Source organism: Narcine bancroftii, chromosome 6 (assembly GCF_036971445.1).
Source record: "Narcine bancroftii isolate sNarBan1 chromosome 6, sNarBan1.hap1, whole genome shotgun sequence".
Lineage (NCBI taxonomy): Eukaryota > Metazoa > Chordata > Chondrichthyes > Torpediniformes > Narcinidae > Narcine > Narcine bancroftii.
The window spans coordinates 82,570,243-82,589,429 of record NC_091474.1 but is presented as its reverse complement, the minus strand read 5'-3'; the positions used below and the strand labels follow the sequence as shown (position 1 = coordinate 82,589,429).

The 19,187-nt window shown below is 45.0% G+C and overlaps 1 protein-coding gene across 10 annotated transcripts in view; it reads left to right on the top strand.

Moving 5' to 3' along the window:
* The window catches only part of cdh23 (cadherin-related 23), an 874,975-nt gene that overhangs the window by 641,476 nt on the left and 214,312 nt on the right, over nt 1-19,187 (top strand). For all 10 annotated transcript variants that reach the window (XM_069885557.1, XM_069885556.1, XM_069885568.1 and 7 more), the window contains 5 exons: nt 314-449; nt 996-1,384; nt 5,764-5,865; nt 17,585-17,734; nt 18,199-18,327. In XM_069885557.1, coding sequence (XP_069741658.1) covers nt 314-449; nt 996-1,384; nt 5,764-5,865; nt 17,585-17,734; nt 18,199-18,327 — 906 coding nt within the window. The remainder of the gene's footprint in view (nt 1-313; nt 450-995; nt 1,385-5,763; nt 5,866-17,584; nt 17,735-18,198; nt 18,328-19,187) is intronic.

The window sequence follows — 19,187 nt, the reverse complement described above, 5'->3', positions numbered from 1 at the left end:
ATACACTCATAAGTGTTCAGGAAAGCAAAATATTCATTGCTTAGCGTAATTAGTGCAATAACAGAAAAGAACTGAGGTCTGGAAGGCAGGAGTACTGCACACTGAGCCACAGGACCACCCTCTGCTGCCTCACTGAGATCCTGCATTATCTTTTCCATCCTAGTTTAATTTTCTCTGCACCTTTTATAAGAAAATACCACATTAAGTTACCCTACTGGTGAGCCTTGATAGGGTAACTAAATTGTTGATGTGATTGTGGCAACTTGCTTCACTTGCCTTTCCCAAATAGTTGACTTGATCTTTTCTTGCCTAGGTCATCGTGCATGTGGAGGATGTGAATGATGAGGTGCCTGTTTTCACTCAACAGCAGTACAACCGGCTGGGCTTGAGAGAAACGGCAGGGATTGGCACGTCAGTCATCGTGGTCCGAGCATCCGACCGGGACACGGGTAACCCCCTCAGCCTGGGCTTGAGCAGAAAGTAGTACCTCCTCAAGCATTGAGACAGGGAGAGATTTCCTCTCTCAGGGTTGTGAATTCATGGATTTCAGGTCTGTGATGTTCAGTCACAGAGTTGATTGAGGGTAAAGTGGGTCAAAGGATTCGGACATTGATTGGGAAAAGCGGAGTCAAGCCACAGAAAGGCTCGTCATCTTAGTTTTTCTTCCATTCATTTATGGGAATCTGGATGCCATTTCAAGTTCAGCATTTATCACTCAAACTTAATTGAGGAAGTGCTGGCTAATTCATTTTAGTTTCAGCTGGATAGGACTTGAACCCGTCATTTTTTTGGACTCGGGCAAGATGTTAACAAATGGGACATGATTGACACCGTTTTCCTTTTATATATTTATCAAATACATTCATGCAATCAGAGTTAGTGTGTGGAATCAGGACCTGATATTGATTTTGAAGGCATTATTATTTATGGTGTTTCTAGTCTTTTTTTACAGGAGAATTAGAAAATGAAATGGAATATTTTGTGCTCATTTCCAGGGGGTGGAGGTATTGTGGCCTACACAATTCTAACTGGATCAGAAGACAAGTTTTCCATTGACGAGAGTACAGGTCTCATTACCACAGTAGATTACCTGGACTATGAAACGAGCACCAGTTATCTGATGAACATCTCTGCCATGGACCAGACACCACCTCACAACAAGGGTCATTGCACCGTGTACGTCACCTTATTAAATGAGTTGGACGAACCTGTACAGTTTACAAATGCAACATACGAAGCTACAGTCACGGAGAACATCGCCACTGGGACTGAGGTGGTTCAGATTCAAGCCCGTTCTGCTGACAACATGAACCTGATCACCTATCAATTCGACCCCGATACATCTGCACAAACTTTGTCCCTGTTCCAAATAAATCGAATCACCGTGAGTATGTTTTGGTGGTCTGCTTATTCATGATGAAGTTTAAAATTACAATCCCATTTAAAGTGCAGGGTTTTTTTTTGCTTTAAAGCTTTGAGATTCATTGTACCTCAACTATGTCACACAAACTGTAGGGGAGATAATTGGCCTGGCTTTTGCAGAAGCAGTGCCAAGAAAATCACCTGTGGTGGCCATGCATTGAGTCACAGAGGGACACAATACTGAAACAGACCCTTCAACCCACTGAAATTACACCAAGCTCCAGGTATCCATTTACACTAACATTTTTTCTATTCTCTGCACATTTTTGTCAACTTACCCTGGATTCTACCCCTCGCCTCTACAGCAGGGACAGTTGACAGAGGCCAACTAAGTACATACTATGTAATAGTCAAGTTTTTTGGACCAATTTTTCAGATCAAATTTGGTGGGGGCCAGGGGGGTCAACTTTAAATGGATACCACTTTTGACCTGTGCCATTCAAGACGTCAGGTGCTCGGATAGGGTGGTAAGTTTACGTTTGGAATGTCAGGAGCTCAGATGGCCAGAACTAGGTGGTGTGTCGGGAGCTCGGATGGGTGAATGGCCAGGACAAGGGTCTACATTTGTGGTGTCAGGAGCTTGGATGGGCGGGCAATCTGGATGAGGGTCTGCAGTCCGGTCATTGGGAGCTCAGTGGGCAGGTGGCCAAGGCGAGGGTTCGTGGTTGGAACTTTGGAAGTTTAGATGGGCAAACGGGGGGGCAGCGGTTGACTTTTATACAGGATATTTGGCCCAAAGTAGTGGTCGAGGTCACCCTTTACACAGGACGGAATATAATGGGCGCCTCCTGTTGGAGCTCTGCGCAGAACAGCGGCTTGTCATTACAAACACCCTTTTTCAGCAGAGGGACAGCCTTAAGACCACCTGGATGCATCCCCGATCCAAACACTGGCACCTCCTGGACTACATCCTGGTGCGAGAAAGTGACAAACAAGATGTGCTCCACACCAGGGTCATGCCTAGCGCGGAATGCCACACTGACCACCGGCTGGTTCGCTGCAAGCTCAACCTTCACTTCAAGCCAAAGCCCAGGAACAATAAAGCCCCCAGAAAGAGGTTCAATGTTGGAAAACTGCAGTCAGACGAAGCGAGAGGAAACTTCCAGGCAAACCTCAAAGCAAAGCTCGACGTTGCAACCCGCCTCCCGGACCCGTCCCCTGAAACCCTCTGGGATCAGTTGAAGACTACCATACTGCAATCCACTGAAGAGGTACTGGGCTTCTCCTCCAGGAAAAACAAGGACTGGTTTGACGAAAACAGCCAGGAAATCCAGGAGCTGCTGGCAAAGAAGCGAGCTGCCCACCAGGCTCACCTTACAAAGCCGTCCTGTCCAGAGAAAAAACAAGCCTTCCGTCGCGCATGCAGCCATCTTCAGCGCAAACTCCGGGAGATCCAAAATGAGTGGTGGACTAGCCTCGCCAAATGAACACAGCTCAGCGCGGACATTGGCGACTTCAGGGGTTTCTACGAGGCTCTAAAGGCTGTGTACGGCCCCTCACCCCAAGTCCAAAGCCCGCTGCGCAGCTCAGACGGCAAAGTCCTCCTCAGCGACAAGATCTCCATCCTCAACCGATGGTCAGAACACTTCCAATCTCTTTTCAGTACCAACCGCTCAGTCCAAGATTCCGCCCTGCTCCAGCTCCCTCAACAGCCCCTAAGGCTAGAGCTGGATGAGGTTCCCACCCTGGATGAGACATATAAGGCAATCGAACAACTGAAAAGTGGCAAAGCAGCAGGTATGGATGGAATCCCCCCAGAAGTCTGGAAGGCTGGCGGCAAAACTCTGCATGCCAAACTGCATGAGTTTTTCAAGCTTTGTTGGGACCAAGGTAAACTGCCTCAGGATCTTCGTGATGCCATCATCATCACCCTGTACAAAAACAAAGGCGAGAAATCAGACTGCTCAAACTACAGGGGAATCACGTTGCTCTCCATTGCAGGCAAAATCTTCGCTAGGATTCTACTAAATAGAATAATACCTAGTGTCGCCGAGAATATTCTCCCAGAATCACAGTGCGGCTTTCGCGCAAACAGAGGAACCACTGACATGGTCTTTGCCCTCAGACAGCTCCAAGAAAAGTGCAGAGAACAAAACAAAGGACTCTACATCACCTTTGTTGACCTCACCAAAGCCTTCGACACCGTGAGCAGGAAAGGGCTTTGGCAAATACTAGAGCGCATCGGATGTCCCCCAAAGTTCCTCAACATGATTATCCAACTGCACGAAAACCAACAAGGTCGGGTCAGATACAGCAATGAGCTCTCTGAACCCTTCTCCATTAACAATGGCGTGAAGCAAGGCTGTGTTCTCGCACCAACCCTCTTTTCAATCTTCTTCAGCATGATGCTGAACCAAGCCATGAAAGACCCCAACAATGAAGACGCTGTTTACATCCGGTACCGCACGGATGGCAGTCTCTTCAATCTGAGGCGCCTGCAAGCTCACACCAAGACACAAGAGAAACTTGTCCGTGAACTACTCTTTGCAGATGATGCCGCTTTAGTTGCCCATTCAGAGCCAGCTCTTCAGCGCTTGACGTCCTGCTTTGCGGAAACTGCCAAAATGTTTGGCCTGGAAGTCAGCCTGAAGAAAACTGAGGTCCTCCATCAGCCAGCTCCCCACCATGACTACCAGCCCCCCCACATCTCCATCGGGCACACAAAACTCAAAACGGTCAACCAGTTTACCTATCTCGGCTGCACCATTTCATCAGATGCAAGGATCGACAATGAGATAGACAACAGACTCGCCAAGGCAAATAGCGCCTTTGGAAGACTACACAAAAGAGTCTGGAAAAACAACCAACTGAAAAACCTCACAAAGATAAGCGTATACAGAGCCGTTGTCATACCCACACTCCTGTTCGGCTCCGAATCATGGGTCCTCTACCGGCACCACCTACGGCTCCTAGAACGCTTCCACCAGCGTTGTCTCCGCTCCATCCTCAACATCCATTGGAGCGCTCACACCCCTAACGTCGAGGTACTCGAGATGGCAGAGGTCGACAGCATCGAGTCCACGCTGCTGAAGATCCAGCTGCGCTGGATGGGTCACGTCTCCAGAATGGAGGACCATCGCCTTCCCAAGATCGTATTATATGGCGAGCTCTCCACTGGCCACCGTGACAGAGGTGCACCAAAGAAAAGGTACAAGGACTGCCTAAAGAAATCTCTTGGTGCCTGCCACATTGACCACCGCCAGTGGGCTGATAACGCCTCAAACCGTGCATCTTGGCGCCTCACAGTTTGGCGGGCAGCAGCCTCCTTTGAAGAAGACCGCAGAGCCCACCTCACTGACAAAAGGCAAAGGAGGAAAAACCCAACACCCAACCCCAACCAACCAATTTTCCCTTGCAACCGCTGCAATCGTGTCTGCCTGTCCCGCATCGGACTGGTCAGCCACAAACGAGCCTGCAGCTGACGTGGACTTTTTACCCCCTCCATAAATCTTCGTCCGCGAAGCCAAGCCAAAGAAGAGTACAGTACATTGAAACCTACCAAACCCCATGTCTCTGAGATGTACTAGTATGGGCATGATGGGGAAAAGGCAGGATAATGGGTTGAATGGAAAATATAGCCATGATTTGAATGACAATGCAGCTTGATGGGCTTAATTCTCACCTCTGTATTATGAAAATGACTGGCACTCCTTGAAGGTGAGATCCAGTTCAGATGAGTACAGGCTGAAAGATCTGCCTGCCTCTTCCCAGCCTTGGCAACTGTATGTGTTCCCTGTCACAGGTGCCCTCCAGAGACTGTGGCTGCATCAGCCAATGGGATTTGCCACCTGGGAGATTTTGGTGTTACTCCACCAGAGAAGGTCTTTTCCTTCATTGCACCAGGAAAATGATAGCAGCTTTAGAATTTCTTATCTTATTGATAGCAGAAATTCAGAAGTCTCAAACAGACCAGTTTATGGGGAATCTCTCAACAGATCAGACTATGGAAAGACAATGTTTCAGACCCTGGACCCAACATGTTTCTCTTTGACCTGGTGAACATTTCCGGCATCTTCTAACTTTATTGTTTGTGTTTTGTAAACTCAGTTTCCTTTCACCCTGTTGTTCCAGTTATCTTCAATCATCTCATCAACCCTTCTCCTCATTTGACTGTGTGCAAATCTTTCATCGTCTATCTTCTTTCATTTGCCAGGAGAACAATCCCAGAATTACAGACATTTTCAAGCATATGTCCAATTCATTTTTAAATCTATCCTGGTGTATGTTAGGTATGTAAATCAGAGCCGGCAGTGGGGAAATGTGTGTTTTATATCTAGATTGTGGACAGGAAGACTACTTTTCACAGAACATCTTGATCTTACTGTTGGCATCCCTTAACAGGGGGTAATCACAGTCAGAGGGCTGGTGGATCGAGAGAAGGGTGACTACCACCTGATTACTGTCATCGCTGACGATGGTGGGCCCAGGAAAGACTCCACTGTGGTGAGTCTGAATGTTTTAATTTTGTCAATAGAAATGTTTGTTGCAAATAAAAATATACATTTTATGATTCAACTTTGTGATATCACCAATGACTGGAGTCTGTGTCATGACTGTGGCCAGTGGCATCACTAGAGTTGGTGTTACCCAATGTGCAGTAATACCTCCCACTTCTTCCCCCCCCCCCCCCGCCCCATGGGCCTCCTCCCATACCAGACCATACACAATCCTGAGTAATGTTTTTTCTTCTAATATTTGTTGTAAATCGTAATTCCAAAATATCACTGAATGTCATGATAATAGTTAGTGAGATAAACAACCAGCAAAATTAGTTACGACATAATTAGTAACTGAACAGAAGACTTTTTTAAATTTTTCTCCTTCTTTTCCTTTAATTACTACTTCATTCTCAAAAAAATTATTGATATAAGTTCACAAATAATTGTGACCACAATATTGTAGCTAAACACCAGAAAATTTGACAAAAGCAGCGACGATAAAAACATCTGCAGCAATGAAAATGACACCGTGTGCTTGTAGCGCGTGCAGACGAAACCACGTGATTTGAAGTGTCATTGGGTAATAATGACAGCTCTGACCGGAGCACATTAGAAGGTTCAAAAAGTAAATTAACATTGAGTTCTAGCCTTGTCTTGATACATGTCAGCTGGGTTTATGAAAAATTTTTTGTTGTTATAACTAACTACAGGGATATTTTTATAAAAATAATAAATTTCTGCTGAAACACTGCACAAAATTTTGTAGACAGCCATTTTGGTGTCACCCCCTCTGACAGTGTCACCCAGTGTGGTTTACCCCCTCCACCCCCGAGTGACACCAGTGACTGTGACAACAAAACATGCCAGTGCCATTAGGAGTAGAAGCAACTGATGAGCCGCCAATGCTGAGAGAGTAGTGCAAGGCAACCAGTTTAATCCCCCCAGGCTCTCTTAATTACATCTGGAGTAAAGAATCTAATCTCATACACAGATCAGCTATTTTCAGCAGGGGTCTTGGGGGCCACATCACATTTAAGTAAAATCCTTATTTTCCTGTCGAAACGTAAGTATTTTTCATTTTTTTTTAATGTAGTTGATAGGAGAAAAGTATGGAAGAAACCAGCACTCAATGCTTCACTGTAAAGGAGCCCATAAACTTCAACAGGGGGTAAAGACAAAAAAATGGTTGAGAATCACAGCTCCTTTTCTCACCTGATCAATTAAATTAATCCCCTCAACCTCAATATTTCCAAATATTCTCTCCCGATCATAATCCTCCCCCTTTTCTCCTCTTGGCCTTTTCCAGCATCTGAATGTCGGCCCTTCCCAGCATCCTCTCCCGAATGTGGGTCCTTTTATCTGTGTCTTCATCTGTGAACCAGCCAGTCCACTGACTCCCAAGTGCAAATCTGTCCTGAGTCCATTCAATGAGAGATCACAATAATGTTGGGAATGGCCAGAATTTTCACTGGTTTTTGCCAGCAGCCTGTTGCCTTCCAGCTGGGAGTTATGTCCTGTAATTCTTGTGACCTGGACCTTTCAGAACCTTGGGCCAAACGCCTGCACTAATTGCTCATGTCATAGACAGATTGCTGACATTTCCCAACCAGGGTGATTTTGTGTCATTAGTGTTGTGTGAAGTATTCTGTTTCCACTCAAATTTTCAACAATAGTGGCAGTAACAAAATTCTTTGAAGAAACTTGAAATGGAACTTTATAGAGTCTGAGATTTAGCAATGTAAAGATTCTTAAAGTGTTGCTGTTGTCAAATGATGGATGACGTGATATGTTTGACTGATTGTTTCCTTTGTTTCTCCTTATCATGGATATGCAGAAGGTAAATTATTGTGTCTCAGAGCTGTTTTGTGTTCAGTGCGGTAATTCAGTGGAGTCATGCATGTTGCATGCGACCTAGTCACGTTTGCTCCATCCGGAAACCTGAGACATTTCAACAGCATGTCCAAAACCTATGACACGATCATTTAGAATCCCAATGGAGAAGGCACACAGAGAAGGGTCTGTCCAGTTACATAACTTCTTTATGGTTACTATTGAGAGGTGCATTTAAAAATATTCATTAAATACTTTAACAATAAAAGATAATTGAAAGATTAGAAATAATTTTTTAAAACCTCCTCTTTAAATTAGCCTTGCTTGTTTATCTATCAGCAGCGTATCCAATCCTAGGCCTGATCTGTTCCGAATGATGGGGTGCTGAGGCAGATGCCCTGCCATCTGTCACTCAGCAAGTCTCTGGTTCATAGCCAGTCTGCTCAATTCCAGGACAGTGATTCCTTTTTGAACCACCAGCACGAGGTGCAGTCCCAAGGATTCAAGCCCACTTAGTGTCACGGTTGGCTATTGCTTAGCTTAGTGTCAACGCTATTGGAGCGCCAATGACCCGGGCTCGCATTCACTGCTGCCCGTAAAGAATTTGAATGTTCTCCCAGTGTCCACTTCCTTCGGGTGCTCTGGTCTCTTCCCACAATCTGGAGACTTGCAGGTTTAGTCAGTCACATGGGTGTATTTGGGCAGCAGGAGCATGGGAGCCAGAAGGGCATGTTAGCATACTGTATCTCTAAATTTAAGAAACATAAATTCAAGTAAAAGTAATGGCAACATTATTCTGCCACAGCCAAATGGTGTGGTGTTCCTGACTACTTTGCAGAGGGAGCACTGGAGCACAATGCTTCTTCCCTGTCTTCCTTCCCCCAGCTCGCACGCGCTCTCTCTCTCTCTCTCTCTGTCTCATTTCACAGAACCAAAGTGAATTTTCTCCTTTCCTCTTATCATATCCAATTAGCACCTTTTGCCTGTTAGTCTGAACTCCTCACCCTCTCACTCTTCCATCTTTATTCAGATGCCTTCCCTTTTCTACTACTTTGAAGGGTTCAGGCGCAAAACGTCGATAACATACCTTTCCAATGGATGTTGTGGGACCGACTGAGTTCCTCCAGCATTTCTGTGTGTTTTTACTGGTGTACAGATAGCAAAGAGATCAGAAGTGCAATGTGTTCTTTAGAGTGACTTCCTTTGATGCCTCAGGAGTCTAGTAACTGGGTTTCACACTTTTTGGAACGATGTGCCTACTCCCCTCGGCCTCTTCATCTTAAAACACAGTAGAAGTACACAAGAAATCACGTTTGAGTCCATTAAAATCCAGAAACATGTAATTCAACCTTTTTTTAAATGGACCCAGCCAGTGAGCCTCCACAACCCTCCGGCAAAAAAAAATCGCAGAAAATAAATTGGGAAAAAATATGGAAGTTTAAAATTGGTGCACCTTGCCGTTAGTTCCCTAATCCTCACAGCATGCATCAAGCAACCAGAACATTCACATATATGCCATTTACCAGTCCCCACAGGTGTCAGATACCAGGGAGTTTACTGTATTTTCATCTGGTGAGGACATTTCCTCACACTTCAATCCTAAATGATTAATCTTTGATTTTGGGACTCAAGCCAGGGAAAGTCTTGGAAGAATTTTAGATGCTTCAATTCGATTACCTCTCATTCTTCTAAGGATAGACACATTCTAGCATAGTCTGCTTAACCACTTTATACAGGATAAACTATAACCCTCGATTCCCCAATCCCAGAAATCAATCTAGAGAACCTTCATTTGACTCCTACTCCAAGAACTTGCTCCTTTTGGATTCCAGCTGTGGTGTCCTCAGGATTTCATAACATTACAATAAGACATTTTGACTCTTGTAACAAGTAGATGGTGGAACTCAGCAGGTCAGGCAAGCAGTATCTATGAGGGAAAGGAACAGCTGATGTTTCGGGTCGAAACCCTGCTTCAGGATGATGCTTGACCCACTGACCTTTCTGTCAGATTCCAGCATCTGCAGTCTCCTGTGTCTCCAGCTTTCCTCTTGTACTCAGATCCTCTTCCACAAAGGCCAGTACCCTGTTCAGCTACCTAATTGCTCACTGTAGCTGCACGCTTTGTGTACAGAAAGCCTGCTGTGGAGGTGAAGGAAATGCATGGCCAACACCCATGGATTATCTATGGGTTGAGGGATGGTCATGGATGTAGGGTGGCACGATTAGTGTAGCGATTAGCGCCACGCTGTTGCAGGGTCCAGGGTTTGAATCTCGCGTTGTTCACCCATGTGTTTCCTCCAGGAGCTCTGGTTTCCTTCCACCGTTCAAAACCCACCGGGGTTGTAGGTTAATTAGAAGTAATTGGACGGCACAGGCTTGTGGGCAAAAGGGCCTATTGCTGTGCTGACTCGCCAAGGCAAATAGCGCCTTTGGAAGACTACACAAAAGAGTCTGGAAAAACAACCAACTGAAAAACCTCACAAAGATAAGCGTATACAGAGCCGTTGTCATACCCACACTCCTGTTCGGCTCCGAATCATGGGTCCTCTACCGGCACCACCTACGGCTCCTAGAACGCTTCCACCAGCGTTGTCTCCGCTCCATCCTCAACATCCATTGGAGCGCTCACACCCCTAACGTCGAGGTACTCGAGATGGCAGAGGTCGACAGCATCGAGTCCACGCTGCTGAAGATCCAGCTGCGCTGGATGGGTCACGTCTCCAGAATGGAGGACCATTGCCTTCCCAAGATCGTATTATATGGCGAGCTCTCCACTGGCCACCGTGACAGAGGTGCACCAAAGAAAAGGTACAAGGACTGCCTAAAGAAATCTCTTGGTGCCTGCCACATTGACCACCGCCAGTGGGCTGATAACGCCTCAAACCGTGCATCTTGGCGCCTCACAGTTTGGCGGGCAGCAACCTCCTTTGAAGAAGACCGCAGAGCCCACCTCACTGACAAAAGGCAAAGGAGGAAAAACCCAACACCCAACCCCAACCAACCAATTTTCCCTTGCAACCGCTGCAATCGTGTCTGCCTGTCCCGCATCGGACTTGTCAGCCACAAACGAGCCTGCAGCTGACGTGGACTTTTTACCCCCTCCATAAATCTTCGTCCGCGAAGCCAAGCCAAAGAAGATGTCTAAAATCAAACAAAATAAAATCACACAAAAATCATTTTAAAATGCAATTTATACATAAAAATTCAAAGATTATTCATATCAACACTTTCATCTCAAGCCATGTTTTAATTCCTTAACATAAGCACATGTTCATTTATATATAAAACTCTTGAGAAGGAACTTAATGGGGTTTCAACAGAGTGCTCCTGCGGTGGGTGGGCCTTAAACAGGATACATTGTCATGGGTGCAGATCATACTGATTGCATGTGTATCTTCCACATGGTGAGACAGCTCTGGCAGCTCCTGTGTCATGTCAAAGTAAGGATCCTTTCACTTGTAGCCTATTGTCAATCTGTGACAGATTTTGCCATTATCTCTTTCTGTGTCCACTAAATAAAGATTGCAGCCAAGGTTTTCTGCTCGCAATTTATGTCAGCACCAATTTTTATGATTTTAAAGGGCGATGTCATCAGGTGCTGAATGGATGCTGTGGGAGCATCAGGCACTCCAGTGTGGCACATGCCCACCAATTTCCAACTGGGCAGTGAAACTGATCCAAGTTTCAGACAAGGATAACTGCATAACTGTAAGAAATTATCGGAATGGTTCCTCTGTTATTACCTTGGCTGCTGTAAACCTGAAAAGCTTATATAGTAGCTTACACCAATTCTGAATATCCCAAGGCAATTCGCAAGCAATGAAATATTTATGACATGTCGTCCTTGTGGCCGTGTTGAAAATCTAGTGGCTGGATTGCACAGCATGTTGCACAAAGAGTGGTAGGATCATCACAAGAGGATCTGCAGTGATGTGTTTGAAGAATTAATAGTGGGTAGGACACCATTCAGAAGTCTCTTGATCTTTGTAATATGCTTGCTTATTGCATAAGAAGGAAGCAGCTGAGATCAGGATCAAAGCTGGGTTTTCTGAAGCAGCTGCTGTAACAGAGATGTCTGCTGTGCCACCTGCATGTTTAAGGCATAGATTCACAGAAAGCCGAGTGGCTTGGCTTCATCGCATCTCTGGAAGAGTACTTCCCTCAGCATAGTACTGGAGCTTTCCATCAGACAGACAAACCTAGCTGAGGATTTCTCCAATTTCCGTTAACTCCCTCCCCCGTTCCCTTATCCCTCTGACTCCCTTCCTGCAGCTCCCCAGCCCCTTCCTTCTCCCATCAGAGAGCTAAACAGCACCTAACAGCCTGAATATGCCTGAGCTTGTCTGATCTTGGAAGCTAAGCAGGCACAGGACTGGTTAGTACTTGGAGGGGAGGCCACCAAGGAACACCAGATGCTGTTATTACATGACAATAACGGAACCTTTCTCTTTCTCTGCCCTCTCTCCTTATCACCTCTCAACCCCCTCCCAGTTCCGCTCACTGTTCCTACCCCCACCACCACCTTCTTTCTCATTCAGGCATCTGCCTGATTTTCAATGAACCTGAAGATGAGCTCAGGACTGAAACACTTGACTGCTTTTTTTGCTTTCCCTGGATGCTGTATGTCCTGCTGAGTTTGTCCAGCACTTGTGTATCCTGTAAAAGGTTTTAAACAAGGCAGAGAGGGAAAAGAAAGGTCTGTGATGGGGAGAAACATGAAAAGGCATTTGGGAGGCTTGCCATCATCATTAAGGGCATTGAATCAAGTGAATAGTTGGGTATTGCAGCTGTGCATGATGTTGGAAAAGCCACCTTGTGTCCAGTTCTGATCACCCCACTAGAAGAAAGATGTCATTAAGCTGGAAAAATTATTCACTAGGATGTTGCTGGCTCTAGACTACTTGATTTGTAAGGAGAGACCGGGTAAACAGGGACTGTAAAGGGATGACTTTATGGATGATCGTAAGAGTGGCAAAGAGGATCACTGGAGTCTCTCTGTCTCTCTCCCCACCTTCCCCCCCCCCCCCAACAACAATTGACATGATCTACTGGGATCGTCGTCTGAAGAGGGCATGCTAAATCATTGAGGACCCCTTCCACCCCACCCCCCACACATAGCTGTTCCCCTTGGGAAAGAGATCCAGGAGTATCAGAGCCAGCACCACCAGGCTGAGGAACAGATTCTTCCCACGGGCAGTGAGAATGCTGATTGACCAAAGGAGCTGCTCACACTGACCATCTGGGACTTTCATATTCACGAAGCAATATTTATTAATTTATTTGTATATTGGAATACTTGTCCTGCATGTGTTATTTTTTGTCTGTATATGTGTTATGTCTGGTTGTGCATCTGCATGTTTTGCACCGAGGACTAGAGAACGCTGTTGTACCTGTGCAATCAGATGTTAATAGACTTGACTCGACTAACCCGAGGTATATAAAATAGATGAGATGAATAGTTATTGTCATTTCCCCATGAGGAATCTTAAACAAGAGAGTAGAGATTTAAAGTATAAAGTTGGGGTGCCCTCTTCAGACAGCAATCCCCCAGTAGATCACATCGATGACTGGGAGGAGGGAGATTCCAGTGATCCTCTCTGCCACTCTTACACTCAGGATGTTTTGCACTGAGGATCAGAGACCGCTGTTTCATCTGGTTGTACTTATACAATCAGATAACAATAAAATTTTCACTTGACTTGAAACGTGAGAGGGGAAAGGGAACTGAAGAACACCTTTCTCACATGCAGAGTGGAATGAACATGGAACGAGCTGCTAGGGGAAGCTGTCAAGGCGGTAACATTCAATAGACATTTGAAGACACATGGTTAGGAAGGGCTACAAAGGTACAGACCAGCAAATGGGACTAGCTCAGATTGGCAATTTAGACAGCACAGATAAGTTGGGCTGAAGGGCCTGTATCCCTGCCATAGGCCTCAGTGAATTCAGTACACTGAGAAATTTAATTGGAATACGTGAAATATTTGCACACTCATGCCATGTCTTCTTGTCTTTTCGACAATGCAATGAGATCAGGAGCTTGATCAAAGAAATCAGCTGTTTGCAAAACACAAAATTTAACATCAGGGAAACATTTTTTAATGAAGCCCTTTTCATGAAGTGTTAAGCATGGGATAGAAGGATCCCTTCAGCCCATCTAATGCAAGGTTGCTGGAAAAGAGAATCCCACTTCTCAGTGTTTGGACCATCGCCCCATGAATTCTGGCACAGCTCATGCTCGTCATGGAATATGCTGCTTGAAATGATCGTTTCTGTACCTCACACTCAGTGAAGCAGAGGGATCCAGATCCCAATCCTCTCTGGGATGGAAAGAAATGTATCTCTGAACTCCCCTCTAATCTCGAACACACTCCCTGATTCCTGCTTTGCCTTTCTGTAAGGCTATGGCTGATTTTCTGCTTCAGTTCCTTATTCCTTGACCTTAAATCTATTCCCCCTGATGCTGAAGTCAACCCTCTGTCCTTTCAGATCACCTTATCTTTGACTCTCTATATTTTAAATCTTCTTCTTTTCTTTGGCTTGGCTTCGCGGACGAAGATTTATGGAGGGGGTAAAAAGTCCACGTCAGCTGCAGGCTCGTTTGTGGCTGACCAGTCCGATGCGGGACAGGCAGACACGATTGCAGCGGTTGCAAGGGAAAATTGGTTGGTTGGGGTTGGGTGTTGGGTTTTTCCTCCTTTGCCTTTTGTCAGTGAGGTGGGCTCTGCGGTCTTCTTCAAAGGAGGCTGCTGCCCGCCAAACTGTGAGGCGCCAAGATGCACGGTTTGAGGCGTTATCAGCCCACTGGCGGTGGTCAATGTGGCAGGCACCAAGAGATTTCTTTAGGCAGTCCTTGTACTGTCAATACAACCACTCAATCAGATCCACCCTGTGCTAATGTAAACAACCCAGCCCAACCAACTTTACTCATCTCCACCTATTCATCTCTGACACCTCTCATTGTCCTCCCAACCCTCATATGCAGTCACTTCCTTCCTGCAGTGCAGTGAGCAGAATAATATTCGAGCTGCAATCTCACCACACATTTTGAAGTGGTCCAAAGTGACCGCCTTGCTGTGTCCTCTGGATGAGGTGTGAAGCACAAATCTCTTGAACCTCCCCTTATTACACAATCAGGGACTGCTTCAACGCCACAAAAGGATTGGACAATCACTTTTTTGTTTTCATTTCCTCTAGGATAACTGTGAACCTTGTATTTATTGTCTTTTTCATTTCAATTAAGTAGACTACTGCAGTTGTTGTTGAAGTTTTTTTGTGCCAACCAAGAACCTGATCAGCTGGATTAGGAAAGAATGTTTTTGTACAAAGCATATAACAGTAAACAGTATCTATGCATCACATTACCCAACTCATCTACACTTCCCACTTCTTTTCTTTGGCTTGGCTTCGTGGACGAAGATTTATGGAGGGGGTAAAAGTCCACGTCAGCTGCAGGCTCGATTGTGGCTGACAAGTCCGATGCGGGACAGGCAGACACGGTTGCAGCGGTTGCAGGGGAAAATTGGTTGGTTGGGGTTGGGTGTTGGGTTTTTCCTCCTTTGTCTTTTGTCAGTGAGGAATTTGCCATCATTCCCCCCCCCCCCCTCACCCCCCACATGTATAAGTCAGTGTATTTATGGGTGATTTGATTAATGCAAGACCTTTGAATGTGTTTCTGATAGCTCAGTTGAAATGGTGGAACTTTAATCAAGTCTCAACAACCACAATTTCTTTTGACAAGGCACTCCACAAATGTTGCACCAGGCCTCTCAAGAAAATACTGAGGCAGGTAACTGACGACTAGACTAAAGGCCTGGTTTCAGAAGCTAAGAGGAGTAGTCACGTGTGGTGAGGAGCTTCTCTTTTTGTGCAATGCAAGCGACCTTTTTACTACAACCACCATGCTGTTTTCCAATGTACCCTCTAAATTTTAGTAGTCAGTGTGCGCAAATATCCTATGTTGTGAAAATTTATTTCCTGTGACAAAAGTATGTGTGCACTGAATGCTTGTGCAAACGTAAACTTTAAACTGTTTCAGAAAAGGGCAGATGCTGGAACTCTGAGATTAAAAAAAAATGGGAATCAGGGCAGGCATCATCTGTGGAAGGAATTTCACAGTGGTTTTAACCATGGTTACAATTTCAGGTTGCAGACAGTACCTCAGAGCAGCCAAGTCAAGTTTATTGTCATGTGATTGTACAAGTACAACCTAATAAAACAGCATTCTCGGTGCAAAACATGCAGACATACAAGCAGATATAGCACATGTACAGACAAACAATTCATATGCAGGGAAAATATTCATATATACAAATAGATAAATATTGTTTCTTAAATATGAGAGTCTCAGATGACTGGGGTGAGCAGTTCCTTTGGTCATTCAGCATTTTCACTGCCCATAGGAAAAAGCTGTTCCTCAGTCTGACTCTGATACCCTTGTATCTCTTTCCAGATGAGAGCAGCTGAAAGATGCTGTGTGCAGGGTGGACGGGGTCTTCAACAATTTATTAAATTTAGACGTACAGCTCAGTAACAGGCCATTTCAGCCCATGGGGCTGGTCCGCCCAATTTACACCCAATTAACCTACACCCCAGGGGGAAACCCATGCAAACACGGGGAGAATATACAAACTCTTTACAGTTAGCACAGGATTCAAACGCCAGTCCCGATCACTGGCACTGTGAAGGCATTGTGCTAACCGCTATGCTAACCCGTGCCACCCCGAAATAGAATATATGAGCAGGGATGTGATGTTGAGGCTTTTTTAGGGACTCACAGAGTGTTGTGAGCAGTTTTGTATGTGCTAACATTGGAGAGAGTTCAAAGGAGGTTCAGCAGGATGACTTTGGGAATGAAAGGATTATCATATGCGGAGCATTCAACAGCTCTTGGACTGAATTCATTGGAATTTAGGAAAATGAGGGGGTATCTCGTTGAAACATTTTGAATGGTGAAAGGCATGAACAGATTAGATATAGGAAGGTTGTTTCTTATAGTGGGAGAGTCTAGGACAACAGGGCACAATTTCAGGATTGAAGGGCGACCACTTTGAACAGAGATGTGGAGGAATTTCTTCAGCCAGAGGGTGGTGAATCTGTAGAATTTGTTGTCACAGGCAGTTGTGGAGGCTGGGTCATTGGGTGTATTTTAGACAGAGGTTGATGGGTTCTTCATTAGCCAGGGCATCAAAGGTCATGGGGCGAAGGCTGGGCAGCGTGGCTGAGTGGGGAAATGAATCAGCTCATGATTAAATGGTGAGGCAGCCTCATTGGGCTGAACAGCCGATTTCTGCTCCTATATCTGATGTTATTCTTTTATTGACATGTACTAAAGCATCAGGACCCTTTGAATATTAATCTTGCCATATCTCTCTTCATTTAAGTATAGACACCACATGTTTTTTTTTGAACCAGAGGGAATAACCCTTCATTTTTCTCTGTTCTATTCATCTTCCATGTTGTGGCTCACTCCCTGAACCTGTCCTGTCCTATGACTCCTCTCTGTGTGCTTGTCACTGGTAAACCTCCTACACAGTTGCATGTCATCAGCAGACTTGGACTGTGGTGCAAGATCACCTCAAAGCAACGATTTGAAACTTGTCAGTTTGAAATGGTTTTTGTATTTGTTGGAAAGCAAGTGTGGAATTTTGAATGTGTTCCTGTGACTGATCCATGCATTTGAAAGGAGCTACAACAAAGTTGTCAATGGAGGAAATTGGCAGAGTACTGAAATTTATAGAAATGTCAGCACCCTTGCTGAATGCTTACTATGAGCTGAAGGGAGTCACAATTTCCATCCAGCTAACTAGCGAAAATGTAGCTTGCTTTTGATGTATTGGCTTGATGCGTCTCTGTCGTCATCACCATTGCATGCCTGATTTACTGTCCATCAGGTAATCATCACTGTGGAAGACGAGAATGACAACAGCCCAGTGTTTGATGCCAGTTCTGACTCCTCAGTGGAGGTACAGGAGGACGCTCCCGTCGGGAAGCGGGTTGCAGTCGTCTCAGCACGGGATCTGGATGCAAAGAAGAATGGACTGGTAGGAACAAAAGATTTTCAGTGATGGGAACACATTCTGTTCTGGCTCATAACTCTAGCACCATATTTGCTTCTGGGAGTTCCTGGGCCAACAAGCAGCCAACAATCTAAAGAAATACCATAGTTTAATCTTGACGTAAAGATTCCCCTCGTTTGCATCTGCATTTAGAGTGCCTGGGCAGGAGCCGTAAAAGATTGGGTCAAATTATGAGGTAAACCCTTTGAATCCCACCCCAGACTTAAACCGCAAAAGATCAGTTATTATTAAAATGGGAGAACAATTCGAGCTGACTTCAGCTCAGGAGGCTAAGTAGCATTTCTCATCACCATCAAATATATCAAGCCATATCCACAGAAAGAATACTCCTCGTAAAATCTGACCGTTTATTCCGCAACAACCCTGTTGCTTTTATCCATTTTTCATTTCCGTCATGTGAAAGCAGTTTTGCCTTTGCGTAAATTCAGGTTAACTTCACTATTCTGTCTGGGAATACTGATGGAGCATTTTGGATGATCAGCACCAACAGAAGTTGTGGAGAGATCTACCTTGCTCAACACCTGGACCGAGAGCAGACTGACAGATACGTGTTAACTGTAAGTTCATTGGATGGCTCTTTGTCAGTTAATCTGGGCTGAGAATGGTGCTGTAGTTCTGTAGTTGGTCCTTCTCCATTTAGATCAAGCTTAGCACTTGTTCTCAAACTCAGAGACTGAATTGCATTTCAACATAACAAGCTTTTACACGAGGGTTTCTATTGGCACTAATCTTTTACAAAATGATGCAGTTGGGTTTTGATTAATTTCTTTATCCCCATTAAAAGAACGAATTTCCAAAGGAAAAATAAACACATTTTACATTACCACACTTCTCATACTTCCCAGACATGTTTGAACTTCCTCCCTTCCTCCCCCACATTGATGTGATCGACTGGGATCATTGTCTGAAGAAGGCACACAAAATAATTGAGGAACCCTACTGCCCTGCACACAGCATCTTTCAGCTGCCCCCGTCAGGAAAGAGATGCAGGAGGATCAGAACCAGCACCACCAAACTGTGGAACAGTTTCTTCCCATGGGCAGTGAGAATGCTGAACGACCAAAGGAACTGTTCACACTAACCATCCGAGGCTCTCATATTCATGAAACAATATTTATTTATTTATATAGATGAATATTTTTCCTGCATATGTAATGTTTGTCTGTATGTGTGTTATGTCTGCTTGTGTGTCTGAGTGTTTTGGACTGAGGACCAGAGAATGCTGTTTCATCGGGTTGTGCTTGTACAATCAGATGACAATAAACTTGATTTGATGTAGGACTTGCACCAACTAGTTAACACACAAAGAGTACTGATTGGGGGATAAATATTGGCCACAGCACCCAAGAGAGCTCCCTCTTCTTTTTTTAAATAATGCCATGGGATCTTTTTTGTGTCCATCTAAAGGAGTGCACCA